The sequence below is a fragment of the Ambystoma mexicanum genome, chromosome 11 (assembly GCF_040938575.1).
Source record: "Ambystoma mexicanum isolate Mex_15411 chromosome 11, UKY_AmexF1_1, whole genome shotgun sequence".
In the NCBI taxonomy this organism is placed as follows: domain Eukaryota; kingdom Metazoa; phylum Chordata; class Amphibia; order Caudata; family Ambystomatidae; genus Ambystoma; species Ambystoma mexicanum.
The window spans coordinates 421,251,802-421,278,781 of record NC_090934.1 but is presented as its reverse complement, the minus strand read 5'-3'; the positions used below and the strand labels follow the sequence as shown (position 1 = coordinate 421,278,781).

Here is a 26,980-nt window from a genome sequence, read left to right as displayed (position 1 = left end):
GGTACATCCCGTCACTCAAAGTCTCAAGAGTACTCTCTGCGAGCTTCTTCCTGCTTGTGGCTGGTGGGATACAACCACCTCCCATTTGTCATTTAGTTCCTTTGGATATTGCTGGGTCTCCTCCAAGAGATGTAGGTAGTAGTAGAGCTTATCTTCGGCTTTTAGAAAGAGCCTAACATGTTTGCCTTCCTGGTCTTCACAGGTGAGTTCAAGAGGGTTCTTTCACCTGCCTCTCCTAGGGTCCCATCCTCCCTTTTCACCACTTCTCTACTCCTGTCCTGGTCTGCTCCTCCTTAACTTTACTCCACATGCTCGTTCTTCTAGGGTCTCACCACTACCCCCTGCATTGGGCAAAACGTGCCCTTCAGACTTCCCTGATCTGGCTAGCTATGTTCTCGCAACCCTCTTGATACTTTCCTCCAACCGCCTCCTGATGTTTCCAACCAAACTCCTCCTGCTTTCTCCAACCTCCTCGTGTCTTATCTCTTCCAGTTGTATCCCACCTCCTCCTCCTCCTCCTCTCCTCCTCCTTCTCCTGACCATTCTCCCTCCAATACCCTTCCCCGCTCTCCACGTCACTCCAAGCGCATATGGCTATCTCGTACCCTATACACCCACACCATTTGACTAGGATTCCAAGCTTATATAGCCCTGTGACCCTTCCACTTGTACTGGGATTCAGGCGAGTTTCTGAACTTTGGATGTGAATATGTGAGAGGCTGTGAATGGCTGTGCCTAATTGCTTCATGTGTTTGTAAATTAAGGGCCTCACAGGGGCGTTATTTGAGGGCTGCCAGGGGGCCACAATTGCAACCCCCAGGACTCCTGCGACCCCAACTTTGGTTTTTTTGCAACAAAATAAATAGGTGCTGGTGGTGTAGCGGGCCGGCGGGGGTGGGGGGCAGCCACACCAGGTCTGGTGGATCCCCGATCCAGTCCTCAACCATCAGGGTGAAGGGCTGGGCCGGGGAGGCACTCATTAGGGGTTGGAGCTGACCGTGACATGTGCCACATGTCAGATGCCACATTCAGCTCCCACCCCTTCTTCCTCGGCTTCCTTGCAGCTCACATACAGGAACCAGGAAGCTCTTGCAGCTTCCTGGTTCCTGTTTGTGAGCAGCACGGAGCAGCTGAAGGGGCCTGGAAGGACAGACCAAAGCTGCCAGAAAAAGGTAGGAAGGCTTTTTTTTTTGTAATATGATGTGTGTTTTGCATGTGTGAAGTGTGTGTCAGATGTATGTTTGTGAATGGTGGATGATTGAGAAGTGATGTGAGCATTTAAATGTTCTGGGTGAGTGTGTGTGTGTCTGTGTAGACAGTGTAATGAGTGGATGTGAGAGAAGGTGTGAGTGGCTGGTGGATGGGTGACTGAGAAGTGACGTGATGTGGGTTTTTGAGTGTTTTTGTGTGTGTGTGTGCATGCCTGCATACAGAATGCAATGAGTGGATGTAAGAGAAGGTGTCAGGGACTGGTGGGGTGAATGAGAATTGATGTGATGTGTGTTTTTGAAAGTTCTGGGTAAGTGGGTGTGTGCCTGTGCAGAGAATGCAATGAGTGGATGTAAGATAAGTTGTGAGTGACTGGTGGGTGAATGAGAAGTGATGTGATGTGCGTTTTTGAATATTCTGGGTGGGTGGGTGTGTGCCTGTGTAGAGCATGCAATGAATGGATTTATTTATGTATTTATTTATTTGTGAATGAGTATGAATGTGATGGTGTGTTTTTGAATGTGGTGGGTGGGTGGGTGGGTGATTGTGTGCCTGTGTAGAGAATGCAATGAGTGCATGTTGGAGAATGTGTGTCAGAGGGACTGGTAGATTAATGAGCATACATGTGGTAGTGTGTGTTTGAATGTTCTGGGTGGGGTTTGGTGTGCCTGTGTGGTGAATCCAGTGTGAATGAGTGCGAGAGGAGATGTATGTGTGAGTGACCGGTGGGTGAAAGGGAATGCATGTGTGTGTGTGTGTGTGTGTGTGTGTAAGGCCCTGGGAGACTAGGGAAAACTGGAGCATTTTTTCCACATCGTTTATTGACTTTATATGCTTTACTGGTATTTTTGGGCAAAGGCAAGTTCATGTGTGCCATTCCCTGGCTAGACTGGCATTTTGGTGCACTCAATCTAGCCATTGCTTACTGTGGCATGACATTTATTACGCGGCATCTTTAAAAAAGCGAGCCGATAAGAAGTGTTTCGATGTAGCAGCCTGTATATTCTTCACTGTAGCATGACTTTTTATTATCTGAGCATCTATAATGAATCAAGCAAGATGAGTGTTCTTATGGGTCTAGACTGGCTTACATTGGAACCAGTTTGGACAGGTTTTCCTATTGTGACATGTCACTTTTAATGGCCAATCCAACGGGAGTATGTACTTACATAGGAGTACTGGCATATATTGGCAGAGCCAGTTTTGTTCCCAGTGCCAGTAACAATACTATAGAAGAACGTCTTCAAGCGAACAAGTATGGTCTTATATGGGAATACTAGCATATGTTGGTGGAGCCAGAATGGAAATGTATGGGCTCTTTGGTGACTTGCATCTATTGTACTTTTTTTCATGATTTACCCTACACCCTACAAAACCGATTGTTGGCCTCCTATCACACTTTTGACCTTTTACCCACATTTTTCCAGAAAATGTGCTGTGTAATGCACCATGTAAACCCATTATTCAAAACATTTACTCTGTGGAGGGAGAAGAATCCCTCTAGAGCCCCCCAACCCATTTTCGCTATGCTTAGTCGCAATCATTTACTTGTGGCAAATATTTACACCCTCCAAAAAAAACAACTCACCAGCCACCACTGGTGGCCGGTATATATGTGGACCAGGCACCGCCGCCTTCTCTCTGTTATGTCAAAGATTGAGGGCCTGATTCACAGACGCGTTTTATAATGGCGCAATCCCATATGATAACATTCTGTGAATCAGGCCCTTAAGCTTTGATTGAAAAACATATTTACTTCTTTCACTTGCAGTTGTGCATGCCCCTGTAGCGGCATAATCATCATGGACATTGCGCACACGTGGTGGTCCGGATCGGCCCCGGGTGTGGCGTGCCCTGTGCTTTGTTAAGGAGCTTGGGGGTACAGCATGGCTCACAGAGGAGTTGCCAAATTGTTTGCTATGCCATTGGGCACCACTGGATCTGACAAAGGGGTAGTGTGCAGTGCGCGCCTTGAAGTCTGCCAGTGAGTCCCCGGGTGAGAAGCAGCTTGTGGGCGTTTTCAATTGTAAATAACTGTGTGGTGCTATTACATTAAATGGTGTTGTCTGGCACCCAGTATTATGCTTATATTGAAAGAACCTTTCCTAGTATTACACTACAGCAAAGATAACATCAGGAGAACTCCCCTCTGCGCATGCAGACCAGTCTAATAGGTTTCTTCTATCATAGTGGTAGCTGAATCATATATACATTTATTACCAGGGAATTTTGTTTATACTAAATCCTGGTCAATGATTTCATTTTCAGGCCTTGCTCGTGCAGCATTTTTCTCCTGGTTAAACAGCAGCGCAGGCCTCCCCCAAGTCATTTTTGGCTTGCATAACACAGCAAGGCCACAGATAACACGTACTTCTCTGTCCATTGATCTATAGATGTTTCATACACTAGCAGTGGTCTGGGTTACAGATTTCGGTTACCCTGTTAGAAATACTGCGTTATGTATGTTTTGCATATAGACCCCACGTCCAATCTGGAAAATTGCATTCCCCAAATGTGTAATCGTGGACAAATCATGCCTCCCCCTGTGCCTCGGTTCTTATGTCTGACTGAAATGAGAGCACCTTGAAACACGGGTGCTAGATGCTTCTAAAAAATCGGAAAGTCGTTTGCCATCACTTCCTGTGATGTCTCAGGGCGTCAAGGGTCGTGTGGCGTCACTTCCGCTACCCCTGGCATTTTGGTGAAATGACGTCAGTCTGACCTGCCATCTTGGATTGTACTTCCCTCCCTTGTAAAGCCCTGGGATCCTTCTGGTGTCCCATTGATGTAGGGAAGCTAGGGGCCAGGCTCTTTCCCTCTGTGGGCATACCCAAGGAAGTTAAGTAAAATGAAGGCATTTTGAAATGTGTTGCTGTTTCTGTGCTTTCAGTGTTTGATTTCACACTGCAGGGAACCAGGGAAACACATACCGTGTCAATGTGTGACGAAGACTCGCTGTGTGAGCGCCGTAGGAAAATCGAGTGTATCCCCGATGTCCATGTACGAAAATCTGGTGTGAATCTTATGTCTGTGCCGATTTACTGTGCGAGCGTCATAAGAAAGTGTAGTGTTGCTCTGGTGTGGGTTTGTGATGTAAGGGGGCAAACAAGCGCAGGGAGTGCAATAGAACAATGTAATGTGCCTTTGATGTCCGAGTGGGTGTTCGCTACCAGCGCAGAAGTCATTTAATTTCTTCGCTACGTGGTTTTCATTGCTTGCAAACTTCGGTTAGGTTCTTTTAAAAGCACAGCGTTTACCAAATTCCCTACCCCAGTATATACAGTAGTAGGAGTGTTCTCCGTTAAAGCGCCTTCTCTGATGTTGCCTTTCCTTAGAGCGGGGCCCTAGTGTGGGTGACCCGAGCATCCTCCTCATACCACACTAGTACCCCTTTATCCACTAACTCTGGGGGTGCACCCAGCCCGCTTTGGTCACCCTACTAGAGGTGCCCAGAATCAGGCAGTGGACTTTATCGCAGCTTGCGTTTCACTTTTTAAAATGAAGTGTCAATTTGTTTCCATCCGCCATTTCTTTGTATTTAGAGTTTTGTTGAGAGCTAGCTTTTCAGGGCGAGCTCTATGTGTACTATTCTGGGCTGAACCGGAGGGGGTAATGCACTTTGGGGGGGGAACACCTTTTTCAACCCTACATCTTTTGCAAAACACGTTTCATGAGAAGAGCAATTTGGCTGAAAAAAACAATACATACTAATGCTGATGACAACTATTGTAATCTAATGGTGCTGGAGCTTGGGATTAACCCTGGTTGTGCCAGGTTTTGGGAGTACAGACCCAGTTGCTCCCAAGGTTTGTAAATAAAGTTAATTGCTGTCCTTAATTGTGCCAGAGTTGATCGTGCAGCCACAGGCTGGTGAGAAGGTCTTACTTGCCTTCCGTTTTTCTGTTGTACCCTTGCTCCGAGCCACAGTGGATGACCGATCTCTCTGTGTCCCCAGACTACATCTGCCATACAAAGCTGTCCTTCCATGCCTGATCGGTATGCAACATGGCCGCCGTGGATCCCGGACCATACAGCACAGGCCAGCCGTGTATAAGTACGTGGCTTTTTATTATTGGCTTTGTGTAGCTCTGGTAGCTGCAACGCTGATCAAGAGCACGCCGAAATTTACCTTCCTTGGCTGCATCTCATCTGTTCTGTGCCCTGCTGTCTCTTTGCCTACCCACCTCTCCCTTTGGCTGTCTAATGGCTCTCTCTGCTTTTTCTTCGCCTTCCCTTTTTTCTTCCTGATGGTACACCTCCCTGTTGGCTTGCTATCAACTTTCCTTCAACCTTTTCTCTGTGTTCAATCTCCTACATCCCTTTCCTCTGCTTTCTGTTGCTCCTTGCCCTCCCTTCTTTCGTGCAACTTTATTTTACACATTTCTCTCGCCGTCTCTGTGGGTTTTTGTGCTTACTTCACTCAGCCATCTCAATTCCCCCTGTCTGTATTTCCAGGTATCTTCGTCTTCTCCCCCTACTTCCCCTCTGTCCTGTTCTCTGCCTGACTTAGTACAGGTATAAGCCCTGCAGTGCCTGCAGTGGGTCCTTTGGCTCTCTGTCCTGTTCTCTGCCTTACTTTGTACACTACAAAGCCAAGCCGTCCCTGCAATGGGTCTCATGGCTCTCTGTCTGACTTAGTACACTTACAAGCCGTGCATTACCTGCAATGTTTCCCTTGGATCTCTGTCCTTTTCTCTGCCTGACGTAGTACAGGTATAAGCCGTGCAGTACCTGCAATGGGTCCCTTGGCTCTCTGTCCTGTTCTCTGCCTGACTTAGTATACTACTAATCCATGAAGTACCTGCAATTGGTCTCTTGGCTTTCTGCTTGAGTTAGTACACTTATAGGCCATGCCGTACCTGCAATGGGTCCTTTGGCTCTCTGTCCTGTTCTCTGCCTGACATAGTACACGTATAAGCCATGCAGAACCTGCAATTGGTCTTTTGGCTTTCTGCTTGACTTTGTACACTTATAGGCCATGCCGTACCTGCAGTGGATCCCTTGGCTATCTGTCCTGTTCTCTGCCTGACGTAGTACCCTTGTAAGCCGTGCAGCACCTGTAATGGGTCTCTTGGCTCTCTGTCCTGTTCTCTCTGAGCCCTGCCTCTGACTTATCTTCCACGCTCACCACTCCATCCCTCCATTTTATTTTGTTTCTCTTTCCATGTCTTATAAGCCTTATTTTCTGACATTCTCTCTGTTCATCTATCTCACTCTTATCTCCCGACTCTCTAATCCCTCTGTTTTTTTTCTATATCCTTCTTTCTCTGAGCTGATTTGTATCTTTCTCTCTGCCTCTCTTCCTCTCACTTTGCAATTCCCTTTACTGGTTTTCACTTTCTTCCTGGTCCTCTTTGTACTAACCAATCAAAAAGATCCTTACTGATTTGAGTGATGCAGTGGTATTGGGATGTGATTGCTGCTATAGCTGATATGGTCGGCGTCAGCATTTCCAAGGTTCTGCCTGTCATTTTCTGTTTTACGAGTTACCACTTTAAAGTCACAGTCCAGGGTGAAAAAGAAAGAACACAGCTACTTTCCCACGAGAACGCTGGTCGGCAAGCAGGCAAGTGAGGGGTGAGAAAGAAGGTCTGCCTCATGTTTAGTGTTCTATACGCACTTGCGCCGCTGGTCTTAAGTTTACCCAACTTGTGTACATCCCTACAGTGAGAAAGTGTGACAAAATGACTACTGCTCTGCAGGAGTACAGGGATGAGTAGTAGCTAAACCACACTATTACTAAAGCAGCAGTGATGCCAATTATAAAGCTAAAACAGGCACAGCCAGACCGGTAAACCTCCTTTGCTTTTTGTGAAAATGTGGGCCCAAGGGGAGGCCAAACTCTCAGGAGGGCTGTGGAGTACAACAGTAGCAACCCAAAAACCAAACAGCAATAGCTCAAAGACACCAAAATATAAGAATGTACAATGAAGGATATATATTATAGTGCTGCAGTCGCCGTGAAATAGTTAAATTGAGTATCTAGTTCCATAGGAAACCCAGAAATTCAATTGCTAATAACTTTTGACTTGTCTGATATTTTGCAAACAAAAAGTTTGTCATGCCCACCCTGACTGACCTCCTCACACCCCCTGTCCCCCCACCGGACTGGAAATTATGGGAAAGGGTCTTCAAAAAATGAAAATGTTATAAAGATAGCAAAAAAAACGCCGTTTTGGCCTACTCCCATTCATTTACCCATAGTGAAAGTGCCAAAATGTCTGCACAGCAAAAACTTCTGGATGGAATCGGACCGGGTACAAAACAACTTGAGCATGAAGCGTTGACTCGATTTCCGGGATGGGTCTGGGGTTATTCCGTCCAGTAGTTGTTAAAATATTTGATGGAGAAGGGGGTGCCTGCCTTCTCCCAAAATTCTACCTATATATGTGTCCCACAATGCATCAGTGAGGTTTTTCAGCTGCCATTTTCTTTTTGCTCGATATGAGCGATTACCGTAGTATCTACTGGGGTAATGTGATAACGGAAAGTGAAGAAAATGCTATTTGGAGGAGGAAAAAGGATGAAATAGCATCAGGCTAAATGCGGGGAGGGGGAAAGAAGGACACCATGCGAAGTTAGGGTTTGAAAAGGTCTTGACCTGGGATTTCTGCTATCAGCATGGCTATTTTTAGCAGGCAATACATATAGTTGAACATGGGCAACTCTATTCAGAACTTTGTATGACCAAATTATATTGGATTCCCGCTGTTCTGTTGGACACGTGCCATCGGCACATGGATGCTTACTGACTTTGTAAACATTTTTTGGTTTATTTTTCCTGGCCTGTCTTTTATTATTTATTGTATGTTTGCTCATCCTTTCATGCTTCTCATACTTTTTCCAACACCCACTGCCTTTTGGGTGAGTGTTGCACTCTCTAACTACTAAAATCAAACATGTATGCTAGTTAAGGTAAGCATATTTCAACATACTCTCGGCACTGCCATGTTTTAGTGAGGTACTCGCATCATATATCCGGTATTGCCATCAAATACCCATATACTCTGTTCGTAATGCATGGTATTGCCGTTAAATGTCCAGGTTTTTAGGTGTTCATGGCATTTCCATCAAATGCCATTTTCTCACATCACAAGCCAGGTATTCAAAATACCCGAAACTATCACCATTCGCTTGTAGCAGAGCGTGGTTGTGGCTACCAGCATCGAGGCAAGCACAGTCTCTACTCTCGTCTTGGCAGCACAGACTCTCTGACCCTGCAACAAAGCAGAGTGGACAAGGCGGTCAGCTGAACAGTGGCTCTATGTGCTTGACCGCCTGGAATGTGCTGATGGTACAGCAACCCCTTGCCTGACTCCTGTATAGGAGCTTGCTCAAGGAGGCTGTTCTGATGTCCATGCTCCAGTGTGATGTGGTCAGTCTGAGAAAACACCATTGTGTGCAAAGTCTGAAATTAATAAGCGCTTGGTGGTTTCCAAATCATGAAAAGAAAAGACAGGCTTCAAGCCTGTCTTCATGGAATTCAATACTAAGAATATTGTGTGGCCTAGCATTTCGGTGCTGGACTGCCCATGTGGGTGGGACCAGGCTGATGTGCGAATGGATATGTCTCCTCTGTAAAAAGTACAGTGAGCTAAAACGTGGTTGTAGACCCTTCGGAGTCGGCCCCTACCCATAGAACAGGTTATTTGGCCGTGTTCGTTCTCGGTAGAGGGGCTACCACATTTTTTTGGGTAAGAATATTGTGTGGCCTAGCTTTTCTGCAAGAGTAGCACAGGCAGTGCTATTCAGCAGATTCACATATAAAATAAATGTTGACCTGTCGGTTGCACACCATGTCTTTCTTTTTCCAATAGCGATAGTTATTGTCCTCTTTAGGTGGGGCGAAACGCAACTCAAGAACCAAAAATTAAAACATTCAACAGGAAAACATCCGTTTTTACATTCGTTTGAATTGTCCCCTCTTTGATAATTGGTAAAACAGGCAGAAGTTTACTTTGGTGCAGTGAACAGAAAGGATATAGAAGACAGATACACTGGAACAGATCTCGCACGAATATGGCATTGCTTCTTAGGTAAAACATTTGAATTGAAGTAGAACATTTGTATACAGAGACAATTAGGCCAACGTCCCAAGCACTCCTTTCAGAAAAGAAAGGACGTGTTTCTAGTGGTTGGATGATGGGGTCCTTTCTGTAACATCACTAATATGTATGTGGTATTCCCTTTCTAGTGGTTGGTGATAGAAGGGAGATATGTTTGGTTTTCCTTCCCGTGTGCTTGCCGGTAGAAGGGAGGCATGTTTGGTTTTCCCTTCTTGGAGATTTGCAATGGAAGGGAGGCATGTGTGTGATATTCCCTTCCTGGCGGTTGGTGATAGAAGGGAGATATGTTTGGTTTTCCCTTCTTGGAGGTGGTTGGCAATGGAAGGGGGGAATATGTCTGTGGTGGTTTTCACTGTCTGGCAGTTGGTGATAGAAGGGGGATATGTTTGTGGTTTTCACTTTCTGGCAGTTGGCGGTAGAAGGGAGGCATGTTTGGTTTTCCCTTCTTGGAGGTGGTTGGCAATGGAAGGGGGGCATATGTGTGTGGTTTTTATTCCTGGTAGTTGGCGGTAGAAGGGAAGGCATGTTTGTGGTTTCCTTTCTGAAGGCTGGTGGTGGAAGCAAGGCATGTTTGTGGTTACCCAGATCAAATTGATCCCTTCCCGGGAGTCTGTTCAATAGCCCACCTTGTTGAAGGTGCAAAGAAAAGCTGCTGGAACTCTATCAGGTCTGTTGGGCCTACACAAGAAAGAATGCCGGCGAACCTCCCAATTACAGGGGCCTGCTGCGGCTCTTTTCATTTATCTATAGTAAAGACTCGAAGAATGAACAGTGGTTGGTGTCTGATGAACCTTCAAAGTCGTGAGTTGCAGCAAGAATTGTGTATACAAAGTCAAAAGAGGTCATTGGTTTTACAGGCAGCTAATACTCTGTCTTCCACTACACAAAATAGGATTAGTCCTCCACAGCAGCAAAACAGAGTGTGTCCGATAGAAACACCAGATTCTCTGCAGAAATTCCCTGATTTTGAGTACTGTGCCAGGTGTTATGCTACCCATTATTGCTTCTGTTCCAGTCAATAGCCGATCAAACTACTAGTGTCAGCAAAAACACAGTAGAATTGCCGATATTATATGGTAGCAGAGTGTCCCCCTCCTATCCTCCTATGCTAAGGTGGTTACAATTTATACCTTAGCTGCTTCCAATATGATCTCAAATATGCCACTGTGCCACCCAAAGTGCTAGCCTTTTCAGTAATGCTGCGGAAAAAATCCAGGTCTGCAGAAGTATACCTGTGCGCTCTCCGTGCCAGAGGGACCGCTCAAAAATACATTGGCTTTTCAGTATGCCAATGGTGATGGGCTGATTATTGTGCTAGTGTAGGTTACAAATGAACCCCTATTAGAGTGTCTATATGCCCAGGCCTCAGAGCCATCCACCAGGTTACACAGATCTGGCAGGCCCATACCGTTGACAGCAGAGCGATCATTCATGTCACACACAGCTTACGGTATCAGGCTGCCTTGCCTTCCTCGAGCAGCCCCAGCTTACTCACTCCTGCAGGCAGATGCCCTTTTTGCCTGTCACACTTCCTCTGTTCCTGCAGTTCCCAAACCCTCATACCTAACTCATTGGTGGCGAGTTTCTCACTTTGGAGTACAGTCTCACAAGTCACCAGTATTGACGTCCCAATTGATTTGAATGAAGTCTCACACCTGGTAGCGAGAATAGTACTAGCAGAGCACTCAAGGTATGCAGCAGTAGATCCTTGGGGATCCTAGATAGAGGCCATAGGTTAGGACACTGTGAAGGTCCACAGAAAATAGATCCTGTGGTGGATGTAGTACTTGCGGCACAGGGACAACTATACACAGAGCAGGCACATATGCACCAAGAAGGAACACAAACACTGAGTGGACATCTACACCATGGAGAGACATGAACTCTTGGGAGGGACAAATGCACAGAGGTGGGACATGTGCAGGAAGCATGGATATTCTCTGAGCGGGGACATTCACTGAGGAAGAGGGAGAACTACTCTGCGGAATGACACACGCCGAGCAGGGATCATCCCTTTAAGTACTTCCCATCCCCCTCTTTAATCCCAGCGCTTTAAGACAGCCTGGAAGTGGTGTTAAGTGCTATAGAAGCACCCAACATAAAATAAATATAACATTTTATTTGACTGACGGGGTAATGTGGACTGCCAGGGTTTATTAAATATGAACCTCTGTCCATCTCAAACTTTAATTTCAAATGCATTCAACTATCTCAGTACCTTTGTAGGTGGTTGTTGTCTGGTGAACCTTCAAACAGCAAACGGGTCATTGTCTAAAACCGAGGGTACATTGAGAGCAAGAGCCTCTAGAAGAGAGTCAGCCTCTCTCTCCCCCCTCCCACACTCCCACTTCCTCTCCTTAGTCAGCTGACAGCAGCGCCACCACAAAACAAATACAGTCATCTTGAGGGAGCCAGGTAGCGAGTGCTGTGTTTTTGATATGGTAACAAGTAGAACTAGAAGAACGTCGACGGAGCGATCCCCTGAAATAGGGACGGACCTGGTGTTTTAAAACATACATTGTCATTGTGTGTGTCCTGCAGGAACGTTGCATCATGCTAATGTGGTGCATTGTCTGTAGAGTGAGGGGCGTGGATAGGCTCTACAGGGGGATGCTTGGGTTCTCGCAGGCCTTTGAAGGGACCAGAAGACCAGGCTGCACAATCTAACATTGTGTTTATTATTGTGCAGGCTTTGCAGCACTACCAACCAATCAGCGTTGAGCATGAAAAATAAAACATTGCCCTGGCACTCTCAGAAAAAAAAAAGATTCTTTTTTTTTTGGTGTGACTATTTTCAAGAAAGAAGCACATTTTGAGAGGAAAATATGGAGTGCACGTCCAGCAAAATAAATTATTTAATTGTACTAAGATTGTAAACTGGTTCTTATTCACAATGTTCATCTTTAATGATCGCTTTCAGTATTTGTCACAATTGGACCTTTACATGTGTCTTTTTGAGCAAAGTAAATAATCGAAACCTAGAATACCCATATAAATTGTTTCCTGCTAAGTTATCATTCCAAGACAGTCCGTCTGGTACACTCCTTTTGTACACTTTCAAAATACCCCTATGAGAAATAGGAAGGAGACCACTATCACAAAATATAAAAGTTTCCAGACTGTTTTGCATAAACACAAAGCATTTTGGGACCATAGGAATGACCACAGACCTTTATATTTAACAACTATGTGTCGTACAAGGATTGTATGCTTGAATCACTAAAAATATAAAGCACACTGGGCGTGTTGCTGGTTTCCTTTTTCACAACACTCAGAACATTCAAGTGTGTGTAACCTCCGAAGTACATATGTGCATATGATTTGGCACAGTACAAACACCAAAATAAATCAAATATAAAGTGTTATCATACAGGCTCATTCAGGCATCGCCAGGATTTGGATGGCCGGCATCATTTTAGAATACACTGGGCTAGGTCTTATGGCATGTCTTTGGATAGGGGGTGGTGTGTATGCCCAGTTCCCAATGCACAGACATCCTTGCCAATGGGTGTAGCTAGGATATTAGCTGCGGCGAGTCTCATTGCCCGCTCTGAGATGCTCCAGCACAGATCCTAAGAGCTAATACTAAGGTCTTTCTTGTGTTAACTTTGCTGATCCAAAAGGGGGTCGTGTGACTTTGAAAGCTGGTGACCTGCTTTGCTTCTGTATAATAATCTAACAATCATGCAAATAAAGCAGACATTGCAGATTTGTAAGCTTATGAAATCTGTTAGCGTTCCTGCTGTAGAGCGAGTTTAAAGTAAACCCCTAATGGAAGATACCCTTGTGAACACCGCTAACGTGATGACCGGCTGCAGGGAAATCGGCACTCTGCCAAATAACTGTACACCACATTACTAGTGACTCTCAGACTCCAGAGCCCCCTTCCCATCACGCATGCAAGCAGACTCGCACAGAACACCGGGGCAAGCTCGGCCTCGCGTATAAGACAACAACGCCTACATTTCGGACAAGGGATGGGTGTGGTTACAGAAAGCTGGCTTTAGGAGTACATTGGACCTTAATCTGCACCTTACTCAGCAGAAGATATTAGGGTGTCTGTATTGGACCCTGGTGCGTATGCATAGTTTGGGCTTGTTGGAAGAGAATGGGGTTGTGCCAGGGAATGGGCACTTTATTGCATATGTTGTGGGGTTGCTCTAAGACACATGATTTTGGGGGGGGGGGTGTTGGATTGAATGGACACTATTTTATCTATAGGTTTTCCTAGATTAACTTTGCAAACCCTGTTGTTGTCTAGAAGACGGAGGTATGAGACAGTGCAACAATTTGGGCAATGAATGGGTAGATAAGGTACTGGTGGTTGCAGCAAAACAGATTCTGAAAGTTTGGAAGACCAGGAGAAAGCAACAGGTAGAGGGTTGGTTGAATGATTTACAAATTGTGTCCGATTTTGAGAAGATTTTGTTCTGTAAGCAGGATCGAGAAGTTATTTATTTGGAACTCTGGAGGCCTTTTGACAGTATGTACAACTGATGGCAGGTTACATGTATGTGAATGAATAACATTTGAACTAGCGATATGAGACTTGGATTTACCATGAACATGGCATATGTCTAGATGTTTATGTATATGTGGTGCATGTGTGATTTTCTGCGTTTTAAAAGGTTTTTTTTGTTTAATTCAGGATGTTCTATTTATGTATTAATTGCGTTTTAGGGAAGAGTTGTTATTTAGAATGGTGGGACAATATAGTATTGATTGTTGCCTCTCATTACTTCCAACGCCATGTTGTATCTTATAGAACAGGTTTGGATTTCTCTGTATGATAAAAAAAAAATAACTATACATTTTACAAGTGAAGACAACAATGCCTGTGGTGTTGGTTTTCTGGGCCCTTGTCAGCCAATGTAATGACGGCACCGTACAGAGGTATTACTGTGTGTGGCAAATCGTGGCGAAGTGAATGTGGGTGATTTCTTAATTGCACCCGGCCTACTGCCTGTCCCAGTCCAACCGTGCCCAGGGCCCTTTCCTATGTCCATGAGGTTTCAGCTGCATCATAACTGTGACCAGAGAGACTGAGTGACAGGGGCCCCAATCAGAGTGGGGGAGTGTGGCGTGGCATAGCTAAAAACGGGCTCCTCCGTTGCTAGTGTCCATTGCTCTCCCACGGAATGACTCTAGAAAGCAGCGCTGGGTGACTGATGCGGACTTTGCTGCGATGCAACCTTGTGATCATGGGCAAACGCAATATATTTTGTGTGTCTTGTGTCCCATGTGACTTCATGGTTTGGCATGTTAAAATACATAATTAACATTGCCAAAAAGGAAATGATAATGCAGGGTCTTAAAATTCACGGAATGCTGCCCTGTCGCTCCTATCCCTTTGTCCACATTAACCAGCACACAGCATCAACGGGTCCAAAATACAAATGCCTGGTGCCAAGGATCGGAGCACTGCTCAGGCTAGACAACAGCACTTGAACGAAGATACACTGGCACTGCTAGAGCTACACGACAGCACTGGAGCCACGTGACGGAAAGAGGCCACTGAGGGCAGGGGTTATGCACAAGATAAGGAAAGAGTGCCGAGTGAATGGCCAGTGTGATGTGGCCCAATACATAAGTCCATAAAAAGCCAATAAACCTAGTGAAATAGGAGTCAAGAATTCAAACACTACCATGCAGTACACTGATTAGTATGGCTTCCTGCTGGGGGGGCGGGGAGGGACACGTATTCCCAAATCCTGCCGAGTGCCCACTTTTCACGTTTGAACCTCCCCGAGTCCCCCCCCCACTCCGTATGCTGAGATTGGACTATTACAAATCCAGTCGGCTGATCTACCCTACTCTCCCAGTATTGAAAACTAGAAGCCATAAGGATTCCAGCAGACTCATGCCCTGCTTCCCGTGCCCAGCCCCTCAAGTGTACCGTACCCATACCTGCCTACATTTGAAAATTAAAAACCTGGAGCTGTATGCCCCGCCCATAGCCACACAAGTCCCCGCCCAATTGCCCACACGCCCCACCCTCATGTCAAAAAGGTAAACACAGATAAAAGATCAGTTCGGAACAGAATACCAACCGAAAGCACAATATTAAATATATGTGTTCATTAAATAAAACAAACAGTATTACAATATAAACATGTTTAAATGAATGGAGTTGATATACAAAGTAAGGATTACAATGCCCTTCCAGTAGTCATGTGCAGTAGGCCCTATTGCGAGGGGCCTCCCCTAGTCTCAGAGGTAATTGCATTAGTCCACTAAAATGCCTTATCAGAGCAGATGAATACATTGTGTACTCAGGAAATACAAAACAGCAGTTATGAAAGTGAGGAAGTATTGGGAAGTCAAGTTCCTTAGCTCGTTAGTTGAATGTATATTGTGGCAACATAGCGCGAGTGACCTGGAGGGAACTTATTTATGAATCAGCAGTTTTGGGAGAAAGGTAAGGTTTGGCATGAGTTACTGCCCCAGTGGAGTGCACTTGGCCGGGTAACGATCAGGCACTGATATTGTGTTGCTTTTTTTCCTTACACTGGCAGGTATTTCGGGTGCCATTGTAGAAGTTCACTGTATCTGGGTTGGATCTGACTTTAGAGTGCGGTCATAATAACCATAATGCTTACATTTCATACTGCCATTTAATTCCACTTTACGTTACCCATTTACTCTCACCTTAATTCGATGTGTCTCGGGCTGGCTCACACACGTATGCACCTACGCTGCACGCGCACGCGCACGCGCACACGCACACGCCTGCAAGCAGCCAGCGATCATCAGCTGAAGTGAAGGCCGACTCCGAGGGAGGGGGCTAGATGCAGGATGGGTCGGTGGAGTGGGGCGCCTCTGCACTGCGACTCGACTGTCATCTCAGCAACACCAGGGCAAGGGCCTGCACCACGCCACGACAGGGCACACACGCATACAGGTAGGTAGGGGCAGCGCCACAAGCCCAAATTCGGGCTAATAGTGAGTGCCTCTAACCGATTGGCTACCAGCAGGGTCTTTTGTAGACAATCGGATGGAGGCATGGGCAGGCAACAAAAACAGGTCATTTAAATAAAGATCCTCACAAACTATTTGACAACTGCTGGTTAAAAGCTAAGAGGACGAACACTTCTCAAAAATACTCTGTAACATGCATACATGTCCACTAGATGGCATCAAAGAGCAAGGCTGGACGAGCTCCAGAGCAGTCGTTTAACATAAGACTGACTATGAACAAACTTACCTCGGCGGTCGCGTTCAGTATCTGGGAGAAGTTCTCGGTTCCACGACGTCTCGCACAGATGCAGGCCATAACTGAACTTCCGGTTTAAAGATGAGTTGATGCGAGTAGTGACTTTTCGCCTGTCTTCCCGCATGGGCATGATGTTGGTCGCTAGATGGTCCTGGCTGTCAATAGTCTGTTGGTTCAACCTTACTGTTTCCTCTTTCCTTTTCTTATAGTGGTAGGAATGGACTATTTATACTGTGGGGAAGGGGTGGGGGGTTAGGAATGGACTATTTATACTGTGGGGAAGAGCGGGGTGGGGGGATTGGGGCTGGGGAGACGGTGTTTCAGCGAAGTTATTTATTTTATTTTTGCATTTGATGCAGCGCACTGAACCCGCAGGTATTTAGGCGCTTGTTTTTGTAAACCTCCAATGCCTAGCATGTACTATGTAACTGTTCATATCACCGCCACAGGTTGCCTGTTCAATCCGAGTATGCTAAGATGGCTAGGCGCCGTTGTCATGTAGTTACTGTATACTGTTGCTTGGCTTGAAAATAATAGAGATGAAATAAAAAGTAAAAAAATACCCCAAAAGAATACAAGTAGAAATGCATGCAGATGTTCAATTCACTGGTTGATGGTTTGGACGGACGTCACAGCTTCATGACTCACTATCCCAATTAACCAATTCCCACTCTTTGCACCACTAGAGAACCAGTGGTCACAAAAGATAGATTTGTTATTTCCTGTAATATTGTCTATGGCTCATCACTGACACCCGATTGACACATCCCACGTCCCACCAGCCTCCGCGAGACAATGGTGTGTGGCCAGATTCACTCCAATGCAAGCCCTTCCAGTGCTTAAAAGCACTGCCCCACAAGCTTCTCAGATGCCTGTGAGTGTTCATGTTCCATGCCAAGCTGTTTTTTTCTCTCCAATCCGGGCTAGAGAAGTACGCGCTCAGTATACACATTCCATGTGTTCTCATTTTGCTTGATCTCTCTTCTGCCTTTGATACGGTCAACCATACCATCCTGCTCAACCGTCTCTGTGATAACCTGGGTATCACTGGTCAGGCTCTGGCGTGGCTGATCTCTTTCCTCTCCAATCGACCCTCCCAGGTCCAACTGGGGTCTTTCCTCTCTGACATCTTTTTCTCTACTTGTGGTGTCCTGTAATAATTCGTGTCACTCCGATATATATATAATATAATATCTTTATTCGTGAGACCCCGAAGCGGAAGCCAAGATCTCCCTCAGCTCCAACGGCCACTGTGGAATGTTCATTCTCAACACGCATGAACATTCCACCAGTGACCTATGCACGAGCCCGTGCACATTACAACATATCCTCTTCCCTTGGATAAAACTGTTAATACAATTTGAATAATGGAACATAACAAATATTTCATTACTTGTCATTAATACCTCTTCCACTTAAACACTTACAAACCTTATAGCAATTAAATATACTATTTAATTTAAATATACTAGTACTCTTAACAAATGTAATCTCTCAATTTTATGGGAGGACCACAGGTCCTAGCCCCACGACCCCTAGGTTGTCTCTCCTCATTTTGCTGATCCATAGCATTCTGATATTCCACATCTACCTCAGGACCAACAGGAATTGAAATTGGACCGATCCCTTCTTGCTCAATCCTTATTTCTTGTGAATCCACAGGATCATAATCCAGAACGGTTTCTTGCAATTCCAAATTAGATCCCACACCTGGTCTATTCCTACTCTTGCATCCACTCACCACCACCCTTCTTTTACTCCAAACAGAACCATCCTCCAAGTGCACATGCCCCTTTCCTACCTTGACCACTCTTTTTGATGGCATGAAAGAACTGTAACCCTTGTGAACCATCCTAGGATTCTTAATGTACACTTCATCCCCAGGCTTAACATTCAACTCCTTCCTGCCTTTTTGTGAAAACATTGTGCTCTGCTGGCGCTCTAAAACACTGCGATGAATGGCTCGCATATCCATATCACATGGCCCCCCACCCCCCATGGCCAAAGTTCTCAATGTTGTACCTGCCTTCCTACCCCTCATGAGTTCAAATGGAGCTCTTCCCGTAAGTATGGCAGGCGTTCTCCGATATGCAGCCAAATATTGTGTCAACACCTCCTTCCAATCTAACCCATTAACCAAAGCCAATTGTATTGCTGATTTAATGGTACCATTTGCTCTTTCTACTAATCCATTCGCAGAAGGATTATATAAAGCTGTCCTACAATGCGAAATGGCATGCTGCTCCAAAAAATCTCTCATTGCTCTAGAGGTGAACTGCACCCCATTATCCGTCACTAACGTTGCAGGCAATCCTTCACGGTCAAACACTTTCCTCAAAAAATCAATAACTGAATTCGTTGTAACACTAGAACATGCTGCCACTTCAATCCACCTGGACGTATAGTCCACCAAAACCAACATATATCTGGACTCAGGTTCTAAACAATCAAATGGACCCATGATATCCAAAGCCAATTTCGACCATACTTGCTCTGGAACCTCTACTGGATGTATAGGTTGTGGATGCAGTACCTTGCTCTTATCACTCAAAGAACATGCCATACAATCTTTCACTACTTGCTCAACATCCTTATCCATAGACGGCCACCAGTACTCCTCTCTCAATCTCCTTTTAGTCAAAGATCGTCCCAAATGCCCAACATGTGCCAATTCCACTATTCTAGCTCTCAAACTGACAGGAGGTATCAATTTACAACCCCTAGACACACCCCAGGGACCTTCGGCTAATTCATCAATAACCTGGACATAAGGTTTTCCTTCTAACCTGTCCTTAACAGTGTGCCACCCCTTGAGCAAACCTTCCCTAATCCACCTCAACTCAAGATCACTCTCAGACTCCCTATCCCACAATGACTTCTCCACAGCTGAAGTTACCAAAGCAACCTGACACTCCTGTGAATCATCCTCCTGTACTTCTTCAGCCTCATTGTCACACCTCCCCGCTGGCAACCGGGACAAACAATCCGCAACAACATTCAACTTTCCTGGGAAATACTGTAAAGAGAAATTGTAATCCTGCAATTGTACTGACCACTTTGCAATCCTCGGAGACACTGCCATGACCCCTTTGGTAGAAAATACCTGCACCAATGGTTTATGGTCCGTTCTAACAATATAAGGTATGCCCCACAAAAATGTCCTGAAGTGTTTTGAAGCCCATAAAACTGCCAAAGTCTCTCTCTCAATCACCGAGTACCTCGTTTCCACCTCTCTTAAACTCCTTGACGCAAACGCCACTGGTACCCATTCACCATTTAACCATTGCTCTAATACTGCCCCCACACCCACTTTACTAGCATCCACTGTTAAAGCAGTTTTATTTTTTATGTCAAATGACTTCAATGAAGGAGCGTTCTCTACTTCCCTCTTAACCAACTCAAATTCTGCCGCACATTCCGCAGACCATACAAACCTTGCACATTTCCTCATGAGAGCTCTCATGGCCACCGTTTTTTCCGCATAATTTGGAACAAATTTAACATAATATTCCGCCAGACCCAGAAAAGCCCTTAGTTGATCCTTATTGCCCGGCGCTGGCGTATCTCTCAACGCTTGTACTAACTCCTTTTTTGGACTCACACCTCGTGAACTCAATGTGTGTCCCAAATATGTGACCTCCTGCACACCCACCTGACACTTGGTCAACTTTACTGTCAATCCTCTCTCTTTAAGAATGTGCATGACCTTCCTTACCCTGCTATCATGTTGTTCTTTGCTACTACCACAAACCAAAATGTCATCTTGAAAATAGCTGACACCTTTCACCCCACCAAACAACTGCTGCATCAACCGCTGAAACACAGCCGAAGCCGAAGCCAGGCCAAAAGGCATGCGACAAAACCTGAAAGCTCCAAACGGAGTCACAAATGACGTAAGGGGTCTAGAATCCACATGTAGATCAATTTGGTGATACGCGGTTGACAAATCAAACGTTGAAAAATATTTAGCTTCCCCCGGCGTCAACAACAACTCATTAATATTTGGCAAAGGATGCCGATCCACCCATATGCTGGAATTCAGTTCCCGGAGATCTACACACATTCTTATGCTTCCATCATTCTTCTTCACTAAAACCACCGGGAACAACCACTCTGAACACTCAATAGGCTCAATTATTCCTGCTGACTGCAATTTAATCAATTCCTCTTTGAATGCCTCCCTGGCCGCAACAGGCACACCCCTCACTTTGTGCACTCTCGGAATCGCCCCTTTCTTCAACACAATACGATGTGTAAAACCTTTAAGCTTGCCCAAAGTATCTGAAAATACCTCAGGAAACTCACTCATTAGGACTGTGGAAGTGACCGTTATATCATTCTCTTCCCCTCCCTCCTTGACACTTAAAACTGGTTCCTTTTCCCCAGGATGTATTTGTATTTTAAGTGCAGCCTGCTCATCCCAGCCTAGTACACTTGTACCCTTTGAAGCCACATACAATTTACCCACCGTTTGCCTCCCCTTGAAAGCTAAATTCGACCAATTATAACCAAGCAGGTCAATAGACTGTTGCCCATAAGCGTATGGTCTTATGTCTGGGGGCAACAAAGTAGACATTTCTTTACCCAACACTTCATGATAGACTTCCGGAGACACCAAGGTATAAGGTGACCCCGAATCCACCAACATATCCAAAGGATGCTGGTCCACCAATACCGACACCCATGGACCCTTTCGCCCTCCACCCTCAACATGTAAAATGACACTCTGATTAGGGCCACCACCCGATGCCCCTTCTAACCCCTTGGTAACATCCTCTGTAGTTACATTAGCAACCACCTGCCCCTTACACATGCGTGCAAAATGGCCCACACGTTTACATTTCCTGCACTCAACATTGTTAGCAGGACATGACTTTGAATCCACATTGTGACTCGACCAGCCACAATTTCTACATCCCTCCTTGGCCTTAAGTGCTCTATTGCTTTGTACCCCCACTTTATCCCCCATTTTTTTGTTCCTTGGCACCACAACATGTACCATCTCCTTATTTCCATCCCTTTCCGTAACCACCTGTACACTCGCCTTTGAAGCTTCAATTGCTCTGGCAATTTCCAAGACCTTATCAAGAGAAGGATTGTTCTCTATCCACAATCTCCCTCTGATCTTTTGGTTTGATGTCTTCATCATGATCTGATCCCTTATATGTTCTTCTCCATTCCCCGGGAACCCGCACGTAGCCATGAGTGCACGTAATGCTGTAACATATGAATCTATGCTTTCCATAGCACCTTGTGCCCTAGAGAAAAACTTATACCGCTCCAAAACCACATTAACTCTTTTACCAAAACGTATTTGCAATTTTTTTAAAGCAGTCTCATAGGCACTTACCACCATTTCCCCTTCACCTCCCCCTTGAACCATCACATTCTCTCCAGGCAAATGACGAAAAACCCTCAACCCCTCCGTACCAATACAGTTCAATAAAGCAGCCTCCTTTTCATCATCATTAAATTTTGCCCCACCTGCAGCCCTCAAATATACCTTGAATGCATCTACCCATTGCTCCCAAGGAGCAACCGGCTCTCCAGGATTCGATAGAAAAGCAGGTGGAGGCCTAGCCGCTGTATGCAACATAGTTAAATACACTCCCCAGTCTATCCCCAATAATTACTTGGTACCTCCGTGCACTGTTAAAAGCTCTTAATTCCTTAGGAGCAGAGATTATCTCACAGACCTTTGTGTACCTGCCCCCCAAAGATGCATATAACCTCCAAATTAGTTGTTGGTATAGATCACCAATACACCCCCCAATGCAAAGACATATAAATCACTCCCGCTGTTGCCTTGGACACGTGCACCCACACGTATATGCAGTACATCCAAGTTCTGGCACTGGGTGAGTCTCGACAGCTTATCCAAACACTCCACCACCTTCGCTGCCCACAGCCTTTGGGACTTACTTGCAGCCCTTTGCCCTTGCCTTGGTTAAAAACACTGTCCAGAGCGAGGCAGGCAGCCGGCCACGTTGTTACCACCACCACCTCAGCCCCCCTCCTTCCCGGAGACACGCAGTCCCCGAAAAACAGCGTTAATTGAAGACACTGCTCAAAACGGGACAGAATCCAGCCTCTACATGTGCGCACACTCACTGCTCTGCCAGCCTCTGAGCAGCTAGTGCCCCTCCTCCTGCCAGCCCCACCAGGATCCAAGCAGCAGGAACAGCGTTAAGTGATGCACTGCTGGGGCGGAGCTAGCCGCCGGCCTCTGCTATCTGCGCACTTCTCCACAGCTGATGCACTGCTGGGGGCGGAGCTAGTCGCCGGCCTCTGCTATCTGCGCAGACTCTAGTGTGCCGGCCTGCGTGGAGCTCAACACCCCTCTTCCTGCCAGCCCCAACAGAATCCACACGGAAACCTCCTTACACGATGGAGCTCACAAGCCCCCGTTTCTGCCACAGTGGCCGGGCTCCCAGTTCCACACCACGGACTCCTTAGGACTTCCGCCGCCCGCCACGAACCGGCAGCAGCTGGCCTGCGTGGTGCCTCCACTAGGCGCACAGACCTCTCCTCCTTGTTTACGTTCCTCTTGCGTAAACTGGCCCGCGGCTGTACCCGACAGGGGCACGGATGGCTCCTCCACTCCCCGCCTGGGCACCCGGAAAACTCCTCACAGATCGCCACGACCCGACACGGCTGGCCCGCACCGAAGTCCCAGCTGAACCCTGGCTGCTCCGCTTCACCTCCCGATCTCCAGCAGCACCAAGGTGAGGTCAATACCCCTGGCCGCTGCTCCTCGCACACATGGGCCGGGGTCTCACACGATCCTCGTCGCCAATGTAATAATTCGTGTCACTCCGATATATATATAATATAATATCTTTATTCGTGAGACCCCGAAGCTGAAGCCAAGATCTCCCTCAGCTCCAACGGCCACTGTGGAATGTTCATTCTCAACACGCATGAACATTCCACCAGTGACCTATGCACGAGCCCGTGCACATTACAACATGTCCCCAAGGGATCTAACCTCTCTCCCTGGCTGTTCAACCAGTATCTGGCACTTCTCGCCCACCGCATCGCTGCTCTCTGCCCCAACTTTCAGTGCTATGCGGATGATACCCAGCTCATTTTCAGGCTACCCTCGACCTCCTCTTCTCTTTCCCTCATCTCTGACTGTCTTTCTGCTATTCAGGAATGGTGTGCCGCCAATGACCTCTACCTTAATGCCAGTAAGACTGAGATTCTACTCATCGGCACACCCACTCCCTCCTTCCCTGCAGCTCTCTGGCCGGCCTCTCTTGGCCCTCTTCCTGCAAGGCAAAAAACCTTGGGGTCATCTTCGACTCCACACTGTCCTTCTCTCCTCACATATCAGACGTCTCTAATAAGTCACACTACCAGATACCCCTCCTCAGAGGTATCCTTCCTTTCCTCTCCTTCCCCCAGAAGCTCACTGTCTCTAGAGCCCTGGTTCTCTCGAAGCTGGACTACTGTAACAGCCTCTATCTAAATCTGCCCGCCTCTACTCTCCGCCCTTTGCAACTCATCCAGAACAGGACTGCGAGAATTGTCCTTGGCCTCAAGCCGAGGGACCGTATCTCTCCAGGACTGAAATCACTCCACTGGCTCCCAGTGACTGCGAGGATCAAGTTGAAAACCCTCTGCATTGTCCACAAGGCCGGCTGGGGCCTTGGGCCAAAATACCGTCAACTCTCTCTTCCTAAATATCTTCCTTCTCGAGCTCTTCGCTCATCTGCCTCCAACTCCCTCAGGGTCAGCCGCTTCTCCAAACAACGAGTTGGGGGCAGATCTCTCTCCGCTGCAGGGGCCTCCCTCTGGAACAGCCTTCCTGCCTTCCTGAAACTGGAGGAGAACCATCTCCGGTTCCGGAAGCACCTCAAAACCTTCCTCTTTGCCTCCGCTTTCTCTTCCCCTCTCCCCTGCTAATACTACTGAAACTGCACTGAATCTGCAACTGGGCCACTCACCGTTCTCGGTCCTTGGCCCAGCCACTCTCCCCTGCACTGCCTCCATGGCAACCCCTGCACTACGGGACTGTGTCTGTATCCCTACAGCCCCCCTTCCCAGCACTTGTCTGCACTTACTTAGTACTTGCCACCAGCTGGCCCTTGTTATTTATCCTGTTTGCTGTATGCTATTAACCCTGTACTGCACTTTCCCCTCTCCCTTTCCCCCTTGCACTTTTCCCTTTCCCTCTACCCTTTGCACTTGCGCGATCTGAATGACACCTGGCCTAGTAGGATTGGTGTCTGTCTCCCCTTGTGCCCCCCCGCCTCGTCGTGCCTTGAAACACTTGTGTATAGGCGCGTTACAAATGCCATATCATATCACATCATATCATATAGCATCTGACCCCTTCCTTTTCACACCAGCCTTCACAGGTCAAAGGCCTAACACATGACTGACTGTTCCGTCTCCCTATTGACTTTCTAGAGGCACAAGCCCAACACACGGATGACTGCGCCGCTACTTATCTGGCTAAGGGATCAGTTAACCAATGACTTGCTCCATTTCTGTCCCGTCACCCCACACCCCCTTCCCCACATTACGAATAGTCCATTCCTACCACTATAAGAAAAGGAAAGAGGAAACAGTAAGGTTGAACCAACAGACTATTGACAGCCAGGCCCATCTAGCGACCAACATCAGCCCCATGCAGGGAGACAGTTGAAAGGTCACTACTCGCAGCAGCGTTTTTACTCTTGGCATTGCTTCGACCAGTGCGGTGCCCATTAGGATGCACACAAAAAAAACACATGACAGGACCACACCCACGTCGCTGGCTCATATGTCCCTGAGGTCATAGTTTGACACCCCATCCCTCCCTCCAACCACCACACACAGAACCCCCTCAACCAGCCCTCCCTTTAGAGGCAATACTGGAAATATGACCAACACCCCTCATTTTTTTAATACAATGATCCAACCTATGACTGAATGAGTTTCCTACCCCAAGCTTAAACATAGGTAGAATGACGGGCAGCATGCTCAGCTGGTTCTGCCTAAAACATAAGGCCTTTCGCTGGGTTTGCACGCATCATGACTGAGACTACCGCATCCCTTCCCTTCACTCCTCTCCGAGACCAACCCTGCGGGGTTTCTTTCCAGTACCTACTTGCATATGGTGTGCATTGCCCCATTTAATTCTTTGAGACTAGAATATGTGTGGGTAACTTCCGAAGTGAATGGTTCTTTATAAAGGATCCATACATCAGAAAAAGACACAAACAGACCCGGCTTTGCAGTGGTGAATTCTAAAGGTGTCCTGTACTCCCAATAGCTCCATTCTTCTTATGCAGGTGTAAGTCATCTCAAGATGATGGAAGCTTGCAAATCAATTCCTTTTTTAACCTAACTACGCTATTACCCAGTTTTCTTTTTTGGCTCAACCCTTTATATCCGGCTCTCTCACTCTGTAACTCTTGACTCTTCTATACTCCTGCGTCCTGTCCCCCTTCCTCCACATACTCCTGGGACATCCCGTCAATGCACCTCAATATGGTCTACCTAAAAATATACTGCACAAAGAGGAAGGGTCTAAAAGGTAAGAAAAAGAAAACGACAGGTGAGGTTTGGAGCAGGAAAGCAGGAGGGTGCCCGCACTAACCACTCCATAAAAAAGAAAGGGAAACAAAAACAGTATCCACATTTACAAGAAGTTATTTTAGAAGTAATAACAAATATATATTTTCATATGGAAACCCTTGAAATTGTGCCTGCTGTCTCGCAGTGTCCCTCTGCCCCCCGTTAGGACCGGTTCTCCTCCTTTGTCCCTTTAGATGTTCCAGCTTTTCTTGATTGACGCCACTTCCTGAAGCACCTTTTCTCCTGCAGTGCCCCAGTTTGTGTTTTCTGTCCCTGGCCGTTTACCCACGTCGCACTTTGTCTCAGTGCCACCCGTCCCCTCGATTTTATTTCCTTTCCCTCAGTCTTGCCAGATGGGCCCTCTCTCGACCATTGCCCCACCATTCCGGCCTTCTCTCCGGCAGCGCATGCCCTCCAATCACACCGCCTAGTTCTGACTTATTTGCCATTGTGTGCTCCTCTTTTGCACCTTCTGTCTGAATTAATCTTCCCTCGGCTCTGGCAGTGCCATCTGAAGGCTACTGCTTGCTGCAGCCAATCCTCCCAGCCCTCCCCGTTCGTCTGGTACGTGGACTGCGTGGGCTGCTGGAAGTGACAAAGAGCAGAACCTGAGCATAGCACATGCATAATCCAAACTGTTTACCTTCGACTGCCCAAGGACACCTCCGGTACATGGGGCTGGAAAGGCCCGGTGCGCAGTCAGTGCTGTCTGTAGCGCGCGCCCCTGAGGGTTACAGCAAGCCTTGGATGCAATCCCACTCATTGTAGGCCTTGTCTTCATTCAGAGGCAATTAATGAAGGAACCTTAATGGAATAACAGTGGTGTAAAAAATGTCCAGTTTTTAAAATGTTTTTTATGTGCCACTGCATTTTCTTTTTCCAAGCGTGAGCCAAAACTAATGCTGGGGAGTGTGGAAACCGGGGA

At 46.7% G+C, this 26,980-nt stretch overlaps 1 protein-coding gene and 1 long non-coding RNA gene across 10 annotated transcripts in view; one reads left to right on the top strand and one right to left on the bottom strand.

Moving 5' to 3' along the window:
* DGKZ (diacylglycerol kinase zeta) overlaps nucleotides 1–26,980 on the top strand; it is a 1,700,725-nt gene that overhangs the window by 356,528 nt on the left and 1,317,217 nt on the right. For 5 of the 9 annotated variants that reach the window (XM_069623234.1, XM_069623231.1, XM_069623232.1 and 2 more), the window contains one exon: nucleotides 5,165–5,263. The exons of the other annotated variants lie outside the window; for them this stretch is intronic. In XM_069623234.1, coding sequence (XP_069479335.1) covers nucleotides 5,165–5,263 — 99 coding nt within the window. Of the gene's footprint in view, nucleotides 1–5,164; nucleotides 5,264–26,980 lie in introns of those variants that run through there. 9 annotated transcript variants of the gene reach the window in all.
* Nucleotides 1–26,980, bottom strand: part of LOC138503473 (uncharacterized) — a 297,695-nt gene that overhangs the window by 193,494 nt on the left and 77,221 nt on the right. The window lies entirely within an intron of this gene.